The sequence below is a fragment of the Nicotiana sylvestris genome, chromosome 10 (assembly GCF_000393655.2).
Source record: "Nicotiana sylvestris chromosome 10, ASM39365v2, whole genome shotgun sequence".
NCBI lineage: Eukaryota > Viridiplantae > Streptophyta > Magnoliopsida > Solanales > Solanaceae > Nicotiana > Nicotiana sylvestris.
Window position 1 is genome coordinate 140,829,453 of NC_091066.1, and position 14,943 is coordinate 140,844,395.

At 36.5% G+C, this 14,943-nt stretch overlaps 1 protein-coding gene across 2 annotated transcripts; it reads left to right on the top strand.

Annotated features, from left to right (window-relative positions):
* Positions 1-501: 501 nt before the first annotated feature.
* LOC104215143 (uncharacterized) lies at positions 502-10,274 on the top strand. 2 transcript variants are annotated; one of them, XM_009764892.2, is made up of 11 exons: positions 502-709; positions 1,535-1,835; positions 3,455-3,532; positions 3,652-4,190; positions 5,321-5,953; positions 6,112-6,266; positions 7,472-7,683; positions 7,805-7,938; positions 8,016-8,356; positions 8,431-8,534; positions 9,816-10,274. In XM_009764892.2, exons 2-11 carry the CDS (start codon positions 1,553-1,555, stop codon positions 9,884-9,886), a joined length of 2,550 nt encoding a protein of 849 aa, XP_009763194.1. In that variant the 5' UTR covers positions 502-709; positions 1,535-1,552; the 3' UTR covers positions 9,887-10,274. The 2 variants fall into 2 exon arrangements, with proteins under 2 accessions (XP_009763194.1, XP_009763195.1); XM_009764893.2 differs by having other exon boundaries at positions 1,545-1,835.
* Positions 10,275-14,943: the final 4,669 nt, after the last annotated feature.

Below are 14,943 nucleotides of genomic sequence, written 5' to 3' on the forward strand. Positions count from 1 at the left end.
AGAAAGGGTAACACAGTCTTTTCATATTAATTTTAATAGACTAGTGGCTACTATTGCTAAGCATTAAAAATGCTGGATAAAAAATAAATATCACTTTAAAAAGTGGCTACACCACGCAATTTTTACTTTTATAAAGCCACAAAACTGTATAATTATATGATTGTAACAAATTAAGTTTCAATTTCACCAATAATTCTACATTTTACCGGTGCTTTATTGTTTCTTTCAATAACGTGATTAAAGTTGTCACTATTGTTGTTTAACTTTGTGCTAAAAACTTTATTCAAAGTGTAAATTTGTGCTCAAAACGCAAGAGATCACTTGTTAATGAATGGATCAACATTTATTTCAAATTATATATATATATATATATCCATATTTTTGAGAATTTTAACTTTATTTATATGAAAATAGTTCAAAGTTAGAGGTAATTAAAGCAGCGGTACTAGTAAAATAACATCTCCCTTTGTACTCTTGTCACTCAAAATGCAAGTACTCCCTCACATTGGGTATAGTCATTGTTAAAACAATTGAAACTCAAAAACTGAACGAAGTGAGTACTTAAAAATCGACCCTCTGACACAGATCCAAAGCCTATCACCCAGCACATCTTAAACCCGGTCCGAGTTTGGCCGACTCACCACCGGTCCACCACCGTGTTCCTGATCGCAACCTCTCGGCTCTCCTCTCCGGTGACTTCTCCGATCAGGTTACACTTCACTTTCCGATTTTCATTTCCTCATTCTATTAAGTAGTGATCCAATACCTCACAAAGCCCTATTCTGCATCTGTTGGATCCCTATCGCTTCACAGTTTCTGTCTATCTAATTATTGCAGTTATTAATTACTTATTGTTCTCATTTGCTAGTAACTTATATTTGTCGTGTTTATTAGTTGAATAAATATAGTGGTTTCGTCGAAGCAGAAACTCAAATAGTACAGTTATTTGAAGTTATTACAATTTAAAGAGTTGGTTACAAGCATATGATCATAGTTGAGTAGAAAAGGCAATCTTTTGAGCCTAGGTAGATCCAGCATGTGTTCATCCACTGCCTCGGACTGGAACTCTATTATTTTGGTATAAACCGGTATTCACGACCCACTAGTTCAGTGATGAAGCCAGGAATATCAGCTAAGTGTGTTCAAAATTTAATATATATGTATAGAAAGTGATTTTTGACCTATATGCGGTGTAATTTTCTCTATACAATGTAGAACTTCCAACGAGAATGTTCAGTTGACCACCCTTCAGTCTATGTGGCTCGGCCACTGACTGGTTCGCTAATCTGGATTCACGCCACGTAGGGCCATTATAGGAGGAAGCCCTACCAGGGTTTTCTCCATTCGCAAGGTTCGAACCATAGACCGATGGAGGAATCGCATCCATCCCATCACACCCCTTGGTTGTACTTGAACTCTACTCTATGTGCATAGAAAATTAACACACGCACACACTGGCACACATATGTGTATTTATTGGAGCCGTTTCTAGGATTAAGTTTGGATAATGTAAGCTAAGATTTTATTTTTGAAGGGAGTTACAGGGGAAATCATGAATTTCCTGATGCTGAGGTCTAATCAGACTGCAGCTTCTGAGCACTCACCTGCTCGTGAAGTTCAATCGGAGCCAAACCATGCTTCCAAACCAAGTACTACTTTAGAGGGTCTTATTGCTGAAGATCCTTTTCCAGAGGGTGAGAAACGCGATGGTGAGGGCGATGAATATGGGAATGTGGATGAAGATCTTCTGGACGCAAATGAGAAGACCAACTCTCGGTTTCTTGCCAACCACATTGATGTTAAAGATGAAGAAGGATGGATAACTATTCCAAAGGGTAACATCTTCCTTCTTTTCTCATTTGCTCTGAAGTCTAAGCATTTTTGTTTTGCTCCTTGCTCTTGATGTTTGGCATCTGTATCTGTATGTTCATTACCGATAAGATGTTATGCATCACATGTCTTGGCCTATATTGATATGTAGCATATGGCCATATGCATTAGTTGTTAGAAATGGAGAGTAATCTGAATTGCTTCCCCACGGAGTGGGAGTTTGTTCGATCTCTAGGAAATTTCTATTTCCTTAACTGTGTGGACTCCTATTACTCATTGTATGGATGAGTTGCAAGTCTCTCTGAGTCATTTGTATTCAAAGTTAGAAATTTTATTGCCTAAAAATCTCCAGTACAGATTGGGATAGTAGCTTTACACCTAATTTCATTATGTCCTTCTACCTCAAGTTGTGGGAAAGAATTTTCTCAGGAGTTTAATCTACAATCCTGTTTTCGAAGTATCGCTTGTATTCATCCTACTGGGCTCGATAGCGATTTTAAACTTTAGATTACCATAGTTATTATGAAAGATTGTCCATTCTTTGAAGGAGGGAAAGCACTTGTACAAATATTCTCATCTCTGTGGACAATTGGTGAATACAACTCTTATCTTCTCCAAAGGTTGGGGAGCTTTTCTGACAGGGAGTCAGATGGTTTTATTCATATTGATGGCCTGCCTAGTGTCCTTTTCGGCTATATGCTATTGGTTCCATTCAGTAAGTTACTCATGGGTGTCTTGAATCGAGTGCTTGGAAACAGGGGGATCCACAGTGTAAGCTATGTGTTCGGCGAAACCCAATAGCTTTGGCCTAGACCCTACATGTGTGTTAAGATATCCACTGATTATGGACAAATATTAAATTTCAAACACAGTTATTAGCATTTGTGGTATCTGTCCTAGAATCCCGAATCCATGAAGTTCAAAATCTAGAGGTTAGAAATGTTATCTTTTGCCCTCCTTGTTTAAATTGAAGGGTATCATTTATAATTTTTATTGTGGATCATCACTTCAGTTCTGATTAGAATGCAGGGTACGGTACTTTCTTTTATTCTAGTTCCCAACATTATTATATATAGTTTTTGATCATAATCTGCTTCAAGTATTCTGTAAATTTTTATGTATCGAACTTTTTATAATAGGGAAGTCTGATTTATTCCTAGCAGTGCTTGGCATTTGGCAATGACATTTAGTTGGATCAAACTATTGGTCAAGGATCAAAACTTTCATAAGTTTTATCTGCAATATTCAGGAAAAACGTTGAAAAGTTGCACCGTGAAGAGTACTTCTGTTGTCTTCTATTTCATCTCTACTTTTTCTGTAAGCACTGGGACTATTCAAACTTGGGTGTACAGAAGGATTCAAATAGTCCTGATTCCATCTATTTCTTTTTTCACAGAATGTTGTTGTTTTCTTCATCTTCTGAAAGCTAATATATTTATAATTCTGTCTTTCATACATTTATGTAATACTTTGTTTTGTCTTGGATGAAGTGGTGTGCTTGATTTTTCCGTCTGACCTGTTTTTTTTGCTTCAAAAGATAGTGTTCGATGTTCAAAAATTTTGTCCAGTAATTCAGAACTCATATCTAATGAACTATTTACCAAGTCTTGACATGCCTTTCCAGATAGGCTTCCTGATAACTGGAGTGAGGCATCAGATATATCATCCATATGCTCACTGGACCGCTTCTTTGTTATACCTGGTAGCTACTACTGTTAATCTCCTTTTCTTGTCTCCTCCTCTTGCTCTGTTTTTGTATCATCGTCCACTTTCTTTCAGACTTCCTCTTTTATTTATTTCTAAAATTTTCATGAATTATAGGTGAACAGGTCCATATACTTGCATGTCTCTCAGCCTATAAGCAGGATACAGAAATTATTACACCTTTTAAAGTTGCGGCCGTCATGAATAAAAATGGTATTGGACAAAGCAACCAAAAACAAAATGGTAACACGGGGAGTAATTCGGGGTCTGTTTCCCCTGGAGGAGCAGTGGATGATAGTAGTGTGAGTGAGAATGGTAATGCAAAGATTGATCCCGAAAAAGAGGTTTCTGCTGGTGAATCTCTTTTGAGATTGGAGGATTACAAAAGACAAACTGAATCACTAGTACAAAGGTTTAACAATTCTCACTTTTTCGCTCGAATTGCCGAGTCTGATGAGCCTCTGTGGTCAAAAAGAAAAGCTATGGAGGAAGTTTCTGATATGAATGGAGCAGATGGCTCAGAAACGGTAAAGAGACTTAAAAAGAAGCTTTCTTTGAGTACTTCCACTGATAAGGGAAACTTTGATGCTAGAACCTCTGGTGGAGTGGCAAGAAATGCTGTCAAGTGTTGTGCCCTTCCAAATGGAGATATAGTGGTATGTCGGCAAAAATTTGTATTGTCTGCAGTTATACTTAATCTCTCGTGAAATGTCTACAGACCAAACCACATGCCATAACCTTTGAGTCAGCTTGTATAAAGGCATTCTGTTTCTTTCATAGTGTTGGCTTTGGTATCTGCTGTCATGTTTCTGCTTTTATATTTAACTTATGCCTGCATGAACCTGTTTCCTGTCACTTAGCACATGGTTGGCAGCTCTACAAGAAACATAGTTTCTTGATTGTATTACTTGGCCGATGGTTAGCTGCTCTACAAGAAACAATTTCTTGATTGTAGGAAATGTCAACTTTGACAAAGAGGATTTACGTGGTTGAAAGCAGAGGCAGATCCAGAATTTGAACATTATGGTTTCGAGTTTCTGATTCTACCACCGCCCATTTAATTTAATGGGTTCAAAATCTGTTATTTTGTACTTATTTAGTGGATTTTTTAACATGTAGAGTCCATATATTACATGCTAGATTCACCCCTGGTTGAAAGAAATCATATTCAGATTGTGTTTTCAAAAGTTCCCAGAATCTGTTGTTGTCCAGTCAAAACAACATTTTAGGTGTGGAGATGGTGGTCTGATGTCCTACATAAGCTTGTCCACAGGGATGGAGGTTGTTTGGAAAGGAGTTCTGGGAGGGGTAACAATAGATTTTTCAGAGTGTGGTTCTTGAGAGCAGTATCAGGGTCCAGGAGAAGGTTGTTTTGGTGTTGAATGGGATGACTCTCAAAATTTGGGTTTATAATTGGGTGATGGAAGTTCTAAATTCTAGGAAATTGTGAATGTCTTCTCTCCAGGCTAAGATGGAGTCTTTAGTGTTACTTATAGAAGAATGGTTTTACTGTTCAATGTAGTGCAGGATGAGAAAGTGGATTTTACAGATCTCATCCCTTGTTATATTTTCTCCTTGTTCAATTTCCACTGAAAACAATTATAACTGCAGATCTTAGACAAGTATTGTTTTAGTGGTGTGGAAGTTTTAAATCAAAGTATGAAAAACATTTCCTCTTTTCCCGCTCTTTCTGTGCTTATACTTGGGATTGTATACTTAATTGGTATGTCTTTTTTCCTGGAGAACAACTGATGTGGATTCAGTTTTGTTGTCTGGAAGGATGCAGGTACTTTTACTAGTAAATGTCGGTATTGAGTTTGTGAGAGATCCGGTGCTGGAAATTCTTCAATTTGAGAAGTATCAGGAGAGAAGTTTGTCGTCTTTGAATGAGGAGAATTTGACTTATGCAAAGCAGGATCCCTGTGGTGAACTGTTGAAATGGCTACTCCCTATAGATAATTCTATTCCCCCTTCAGCGCGACCTTTATCCCCGCCTCAGTTAAGTTCTAGTGCGAGCATTCGTAGTACATCCGCAAAGCCCACCTTATCTGGATCTTCTGGATCACAGCTCTTTTCTTTCGGTAACTTTAGAAGTTACTCCATGTCTTCACTTCCACCAAATAGTGCACCACCTCCGTCTGTTGCAACCTCCACTGCTGGACCAAGTTTTAATCCAGAAGATTGGGAACGTTTTTCATTTCAAAGGTCAGTGAAAAATGATAAGACTGGGAGTGAAGGGCTTTTATCTTTTAGAGGTGTATCTCTAGAGCCAGAAAGATTTTCTGTTCGTTGTGGTTTAGAAGGTATTTTCCTTCCTGGAAGGAGATGGAGGAGGAAAATTGAAATAATTCAACCAGTAGAAATTAATTCTTTTGCTGCTGACTGCAATACAGATGATCTCCTTTGTGTCCAGATCAAGGTGGGTTTTATTCATTAGCCAGAGTAACTTCATCAACTCCTTCATCGTTTATGTTATTGGAGCTTGTTACTGGATATATCGATGTAGCTAAGAATATAATGTACCTTATGGCTTGGGCATGTGTAGACGATTAATATGAAATTGGTATTCTTTTGCAGAATGTTTGTCCACCAAATGCACCTGACATTGTTGTCTACATAGATGCCGTAACAATCATTTTTGAAGAAGCTTCAAAAAGCGGTCCTCCTTTATCATTACCAATTGCATGTATTGAAGCTGGGGATGACTATAGTTTGCCAAATTTGGCCCTCAGGTTTTCTGCAGTTTATCTCCTTTGTCCTTTTCTAATAAAGGTTTATCTTCTTTTTCTAATTCCAACCACTATGAATAGTGCTAGTTTGCTGGCTCACAACAAACATCACTTCTTGGCCCTGGTGTATGTTAATTTGTATTTAGCGGTTGAACTTTTCCTAATCTACATTTGTTTAGTGTTTATTCTTGTTTTTACTGGGAGATTGGAACATATATTGACCATCAACAGAAACAAGAAACATCCCTTCCATTGAGGCAGGTCTTATTAAGACTATGAATAAGACCACTATGAATAGTGCTAGTTTGCTGGCTCACAACAAACATCACTTCTTGGCCCTGGTGTATGTTAATTTGTATTTAGCGGTTGAACTTTTCCTAATCTACATTTGTTTAGTGTTTATTCTTGTTTTTACTGGGAGATTGGAGCATATCCATCAACAGAAACAAGAAACATCCCTTCCATTGAGGCAGGTCTTATTAAGACTATGAATAAGACCACTATGAATAGTGCTAGTTTGCTGGCTCACAACAAACATCACTTCTTGGCCCTGGTGTATGTTAATTTGTATTTAGCGGTTGAACTTTTCCTAATCTACATTTGTTTAGTGTTTATTCTTGTTTTTACTGGGAGATTGGAACATATATTGACCATCAACAGAAACAAGAAACATCCCTTCCATTGAGGCAGGTCTTATTAAGACTATGAATAAGACCACTATGAATAGTGCTAGTTTGCTGGCTCACAACAAACATCACTTCTTGGCCCTGGTGTATGTTAATTTGTATTTAGCGGTTGAACTTTTCCTAATCTACATTTGTTTAGTGTTTATTCTTGTTTTTACTGGGAGATTGGAACATATATTGACCATCAACAGAAACAAGAAACATCCCTTCCATTGAGGCAGGTCTTATTAAGAAATCAACAAATATTACATCAGGATTAGAATTTATTTAAACCTACTGTTTTTGTGCCAATTACCAGTGATCAAGCGGAATATTGACATTCGAGGAAACTTTAAATATCTTACTCCTTTCTCCAAGTAAGTCCAAACTAAGTCTACTAGTCCTCAGTTAGGTGTTTCTAGATTAAGGCTATTATTTTTTATTGCTAGCTTCAACTCCAGTATTGGCCTTACTTATTGTTGGAATTGTTATAACTGCTGGATTGAAAGTCTAAAGAGAATAACTGCAACATGCCCTTTGCAGGAGAGGTGAAGAACACTCTTTCATTCTCAAACCAGTCAATCCCATCTTGAAGAGTTCCAACGGCCATACTGGAAAAGCTTTTCGATCTTCACGGGTACATTCTAGAACCGCAGCATCAACGTGGCACCATTTCTCCAATATTGAGGAAAGAAATATTGGGTCACCTACTGATCAATATGCAGTTCTGGTATCATGTCGATGCAACTACACAGGTAGGAACTGTTTTTAGGTATTTATCCAAAAAAAAGGAACTCTTTTTAGGTGCATGTATGTGAAAGATATTATGGGTTTTTAATCTTGTTAAGTTGTCGGATCTTCTGTGGATACTTGTAGAATCAAAGTTATTCTTCAAGCAGCCAACAAGCTGGAGACCACGAATTTCTAGGGACCTTATGATCTCTGTTGCATCTGAAATGACAAAACAAACCCTTGGATCTTTTGAAGGAGGTGCTCAGCTTCCAGTACAGGTTTGAACATGATATGAGAATACATGTATTTTTCCTGTCAAGATGAAGGTTTTCTCTTAAATTGTTCAATTTGTCAGGTCTTAACTCTTCAGGCATCAAACCTGACTTCACAAGATCTAACAATGACAGTGCTTGCTCCAGCTTCCCTTACTTCCCCACCTTCTGTGGTGTCATTGAGCACTTCACCAACATCACCAATGAGTCCCTTCATTGGTTCTTCTGATTTCACAGAGAGAGTGAGTATCGATAAGCAAATAACTGCTGCTCAGAGCTTGGTATCAGTTAATCAAGTACCGGAAGGAAAAAGTCTTTCTCAATCAGTTTCATTTAGTGAGAGGGCCACTCCCATACCTGATGTGCTTCCAAATGGCAATTTAGGTTGTACACATTTATGGTTGCAGAGCAGAGTTCCCTTAGGGTAAGCATTTATCTGTTAATTTTCTTTATTTCTCATTCGGAGTTTAAGCTTATACCTCTTCTTGGTGGCTTCAGATGTGTGCCCTCTCAATCTACAGCAACCATCAAACTTGAACTACTCCCCCTAACGGATGGTATAATCACACTTGATTCTTTACAGATTGATGTTAAGGAGAAAGGTATTAGCAAGCTCAGATTGTTAAATTTATTTCCTGTTTTTTTTTTTAATTTAAATTGTCGCATTGAACCCCTGTCGATATATGTATTAGCAGAGCTCAAAGTTTCATATGTTTCCTACCTTCTATTTAAATATCCTTTGAGGTTGCAGGAATTTGGCATCAACCTGCCCATATACAAGTTTCCCTAAAAAGAAATGCGTGAAGGGTGGAGAGGGGGTTGTAATACCTAACCTCCTCAATACCTTGTGAATTATGAATTCACAGGTCCATCTTATTAAAACACAAGGAACTTATGACCAAAGGTTGCACCCTAAAGAAAGAAGAGGCATGGTGATGCTGGTTTTTGCAAAAGTTTGCAAATGGATGAGCTTTTTGTTAACTTTTTCACCTGAATATAAGAAATACCAGGAAGTCTGATTTGTATCTTATTTTCTTTGGTTCCTTTCTGCCGCTCTTGCTTGACTTATTACTCGAAAATTAGCGCAGGGTATGAGTTACACTTGCCTTGACAATTTTGTTTTGGGGTTTATTTGGATTGAAAGAACAGAGATGAGGTCAGTTAAGAGGAAAAGAAAGGAGAGGAGAAGTTCTTTCCCATATTTGGTCTTGTAAAGGGAAAACAAAGGATTGGATGACCTGACAGTAATCCTCTTAATACGTGTATTAGAATGGAAAAGGACCGGACTTGTTTTGATTAATATTAGAACTTATCGAGCTATGGTATTGCCCCAATTTCGTGTGGGAAATATTCAGCTTCTGTAAATATGTAATCCTCCCCCCCCCCCCTCCGCTTTAACATCCAAATTAATGACCAGATTTGTTGATAAAGAAAGAAATGAATACCCCGCATTAATCCTATTCCTCTTTAGTTATGTTTCGTAGTTTTCTCAATCTTAGGGTGTTTCAATTTGAGGATACACTCTATTCTCCAAATCTCTACAAGCTTCCAGCGTGAAATGGAACTATGCTTCAGTGAGCATGTCCAAGTTATTGAGTCTGCGGCCATTTTCTTCTGATCTTATTTTTCACCTGTCCAAAGAATTTGACTGTGCTCTCCATGCGGTGTAAAGGCATTTTTGAGCTGCCTTTATTAATTATCTGTGCCTTCCATTCTTCTTCTTCTGGAGAATGTTCTTTTGTATGTGGTACTATCTGCTTGATCCTTTTGATTCTTGTGGATATTGCTTGTTGATTTTCTTTGTGGTGGTCATTTGAGTACATAGCAAGTTGAAGTCAATGTAAGAGAATGAATTTACTGAGACAAATACTCTGCATTGGCAGGTGTGACGTATATTCCCGAGCATTCGTTGAAGATTAATGCAACTTCAAGCATTTCCACGGGGATTATATGAGGTGGACTATTCAGGTTTTGGATGCCAAAGCGTAAGTGGACAGAAAGATATTCATAGTGCTAGTATCATACATAGATGATACGCGGTTGAGATGTAAATTTGAGGAATCCCTTGTGTGATTGACGATTTTGTGTAGTTTTATTTTGTATCTTGTTTCATATGCCAGTCTTTAGAAATGGCATGTGATGGACGAACTAAAGGAGAATGGATTATGCGTAGAGATTATGTCTGTACCTTATTGTAGACGGTGTTATGTTCAATTCAAAACACCACCAGGGGGAAAAGTGAAAAGCAAAAGGAAGAGTATCATGTTTGTGTATAATTGTTATATTCCAAAGAAACAACCATAATTGATCAGGATGGTCAGGTCATTTCAGATCTTGGTGAATTCTTGCTCTCTGTGTTTTGGGTGTTAAATCCGTTTTCTTTAATTTGTTCTTTTGATCTATGTCAAGTGTATCTGGTGTTACTGCTCTTGCCTTTTTACACAACCAGCTTGTCCTGATAAGCTTTTTTTTCCTTTTCTACAAGTATCCGGTGACTTCACCCAGGCGTAAAGCGTTCTCTATTAAATGATTTCTATTTTAAGAGCTCGAATTCGAGACGTATTATTACAAGAAATTTCAATCTTACCACACCTTTGTGGTAGTGCAGTTCTTTTTTTATTTTATTTAAACGGAATATCCTCGAAGGGACAGTAATGTAGTTCTTGGACTGTTGAATAATTTAAGCATTTCATGGTGACACCCCTCCCCCAAACAAAAGAAAAGGTAGTTAAGCAATTTCTCTTTTACAATCTATTGTTAAACTACAAGCTTTCTACGAAGACACGTAAAGCCTTGTAAATTTAGGGGACATAAAGCCCCACCCTCCAAATGATTCCAGTTTCACTAGACTTCCCCGTTTTTCCATTCCCTGGTTTCCCCCACATTGAGGGAACATCTTTAACATTCACTCTAGTTGCCCAAATTTTATATTCAAAGTGACAGAGCTAGGTTTTTCATCGAGGAGATTCAAAATATGAAAAAGTAAACATACAGGAACTCTTAGGTTGTGTCAAAGAGATTCAACATCTACTATATGTACATAAAAAATAATTTTGATCTTGTATATACAGCATACGTTTTTTGGCGAAGACGGCTCCAAACCTCTTGCATTCTTTAGCTTCACCACTGACTACTATAACAACAATGAAAGCTAGTTTTGACCGGTTGTATGTCATAAATGTTCTATTTGAATTGATAAACATTCAACCGAATATTTAAAAACCTATCTAACACTAGAAATTCTCTAATCTAATGTACTCTAGTGGTTTATGGTCAAAAGTACATACTTTAAAAAATAAAATAAAAAAGAGTGTGTGTGTGTGGGGGGGGGGGGGGGGAAGGAGTTGACGTATCAATCGGAAGAAGAGCTAGTTGGGCCAGAAGTACAGTGGTAGATAAGGTCATGACCTACTTAAGTCATGTCGAGCTGGTTATGGTCAGGTGATTTTTTCAATAAGGCTGCTGACCTTTTGCATATGAAAGGACGAGCCACATTTTACGTGCGTGACAGAAACATTAACCTTTGAATTTGCAAATTAGAAAATTAAGGTTTCTTTTGGATTCATTGTCCATATAAAATTGTATTTTGACCACGTTTCGAATATAATAACCCTCTTAAGTTCTAACCTCATGTTACTCTGTTCTTACGCTGTTACATGTGGTTCTTAGTGGATAGGAGTGAACAAACCGAATCTAAAAAACGCATCAAATCAAAAAGTCAAATCAATTCGATTAAAAAATTCGATTAGGTTTGATTTGGTTTGATTGGTATTGAGTAAAAAATTTGAACCAAATCGACAATTAAAATATATAATTTTTATATATACTTATAAGATTTTATATAGAATTTTTTTAAAAAAAATATCTAGAAATATTTGTAATTCTCTGTTGGAATATAATATTTAATAGAATATAAAGTACTCCATATTTATTAATCTTAAATAATGGGTTATATGATCGCTTTCCCATCAAGTGTTAATGAAATGTGTCAATCTCTTTATTCTTCCATATTCATATCATATGTTAAGATCTATTAAATTCTTATATCTTTTTCGAATGTGAAGTGACTATTATTAATTAGATATCATATTGATTTTTATGTTTAATTACTAATTCAGTTAACCTTGAAAGCGTATATCAACGAAAAGTTATTATCAAATGACTAAAAAAATAACTATTACTCTGTGTTATTAAAAAAATTCTCCCATGAGAATATTTTAATAGATAGTAATTGTTTGTCAATGTTTTATATTTTTAATAACATATATTTATTTATCAAAAATTTAATAAAGTAAGATTGAAATAATATTTAAGTAACAAAAAACTCAAAAACCCAAAAAACCAGATAAAATCAAACTATTCCAAACCGATATAGTTGGTTTGATTTAGTTTTTATCAAAATCAAACCAACCCGATCCATATACACATAGGACACATATTGTATATATTGTTATGTGTACTTATTATGTTTGGACACAAACTTATTTCTCTTGCATTTTTCTGTTGAATTTTTTTAAGTTATTTTATAATTGTTTCACATTTTAACCTTTTGAGGTTTAGATCTCAAAGGTAATGACCAATGGTTTTACAATTGCAACAACACATTCACCCTATTACAGTTAGTAAAATGCAATACTTTTGGCCCTATATCTTTTAAAACATTGCATGCCAGATAACTAACGAGAAGTCTTACATGGTAACGCTAAAAAATAGATTTATATATAGCTAATAGCACTATCAAGAATCAAAATCACAAGTCATAATTGACACCCAATGAACTATTACCATCAAGCGAAACATTTCCAATAAACTATTAAACAACGAAAAGAATGTCATAATAAGTCCGAGGCATAGCTATAAATAATATCCCAACACAGCTGAAATCTCAACAAAAAAAAAGGTCTAAAACATAATCATAATCCACAATATTTGCATGGAAGAGCTAAACCTTGTTGCATATCCATAAAAATTTGCACTAAATTGTTGGCAGCTGGAAGGCTAAGTCATCTTATAATTAATAAGTTGTCAATGATGTTAGGTTTTTGTGGAAGTTTACTGTTTGAAACTAAGACAAAATCATGGGAACATAAGAGCTGACAAAATAGCCGCACCATTAAAATGACAAGAGCAACTAAAGTATGTGCCATGAGTTAGATATAAACAAATCAAATAAGAATTTGAAGTGGCTATATATGTCATACATAAAAAAGGTCTTCTTGTTTTGATTTAATTTGCTTCTCAATTTCTCATACTTTAGGATAACCTTTTTTTTTGGCTACATCTTTTCTTAAATTATCCTTGTTGTAGACACACTTGAGGCTCATGCGGCACTCATACTAATCTTGACCTAAGCTTATCACATTTATTTGATTTTATATTCTAGAACCTTACCACTTTGCTAATGGTTTGAATTAGTTGAAAAGTGAGTTATTTGGTAGGCATTTAGATGCGTTTCTTGAGTTATTTGAATTATTATTGTATACGGTTAAAATCAGGCCCCATTTTGCTATTTAATTGAGACCAAGAGATCACGTCGAGGGTCAACCTCGCAATGGATCGGGCTATAGCACAAAGACAAGGTGTCGAGTTCAAGAATCGAGATGTCCGTCGAGACCGAGGCCAGCAACAATCGAAACTAAGTATGACCGACTTCGAGTGAAGTGCAATAACGGAAAGGCGAGATATCCGAACCGGTCGAAGATCACGGCGGAAATTCCGGAACAGATCAAATTAAGGGCGGTTATTTGTACCAATCATGGGATTTACTTCTGTTGAATTGTACTATAATTAGGATTCCTCTAGTATATAAAGGGGAGTTCCCATCATTTGTAAAGGACCTTACATTCACGAATATCAAAGCAATATAATATTTCTCATCTTACTTTCTTGTTCATCAGTTTATTGTGCCTTTAACTATTCTTGCATAACTAGCTTGAGGGTGTCCGAGCTCGAGTGCTCTATCCAAATGCTGGTTCGCTTTATATTATTGTCAATTTGCATCATTATCTTTACGTTTATCAATTGGTATTAGGTAAAATCACATATCCTTAAAAATACATTATAAGTTTAATTGTTATCCAAATTTCAGGGTAAACAGTTTGGTGCCCACCGTGGGGCTAAGGATAAAAGTGATTGCTTAATATTTTAACCTTCATAACACATACTGCTTTTATGCTTGTTCTCGTGAGTATTTTTGATTTCACGAATCAACATGTCAAAATCTCAGACAATACCCACTCACACTGATACCAGCCTTGGTCTTCATGGAAAAAACGAACACGTAGCTGCCCCGGGAAACGGAGTGCCTCCAATCAATCTCGACGCACCACAGGATGTAGATCCGGTTGATGTCCGTTCTAGTGTCACCATTCGTGAAGATTTAGGCGCAGACCTTGAAAATAGCATATACAGAGCCGTCCGGGCAGCCGATCAGAATGCACAAAATGGTGAAGAAGGCAAAATTAGCCTTCGAATGATATTTGACATGCTACAAACTTAGCAGACCGCGATAACGCACCTCCAAAATCAGAATCGAGTCCCAAGCATAATCGAACTCGATACATCACAGGAAGTTATTCATAGGGTCGAACCCGTACATGAGAAATTGAACGATAATGGATCGGGAACTGATCCCGCTATCATGAAGATGCTCGAGGAGCTCACTAAATGGATTGAATCAGGAGAAAAGAAGATCGAGGCTAATTATAAAAAAATAGAAATTTACAACTCCCGGATTGATCAAATATCGGGGGTACCCCCGATTCTGAAGGGTTTGGATTCGAAAAAGTTCGTACAGAAGCCTTTCCCACCAAGTGCGGCTCCGAAGCCCATTCCGAAAAAGTTTCGCATGCCAGAAATTCCCAAGTACAATGGAACCATTTATCCTAACGAGCATGTCACTTCTTATATATGCTCAATAAAAGGAAATGACTTAGAAGATGATGAAACTAAATCTGTTTTGTTGAAAAAAAATTGGAGAAATTTTATCGAATGGGGCAATGATATGGTACC

Excerpts from the sequence above, each read along its gene's own strand:
- LOC104215143 (XM_009764892.2), top strand. The coding sequence starts at position 1,553 with ATGAATTTCCTGATGCTGAGGTCTAATCAGACTGCAGCTTCTGAGCAC. Across the intron at positions 3,533-3,651 it reads CCGCTTCTTTGTTATACCTG|GTGAACAGGTCCATATACTT; the intron begins GTAGCTACTACT and ends CATGAATTATAG. Across the intron at positions 8,357-8,430 it reads CAGAGCAGAGTTCCCTTAGG|ATGTGTGCCCTCTCAATCTA; the intron begins GTAAGCATTTAT and ends TGGTGGCTTCAG.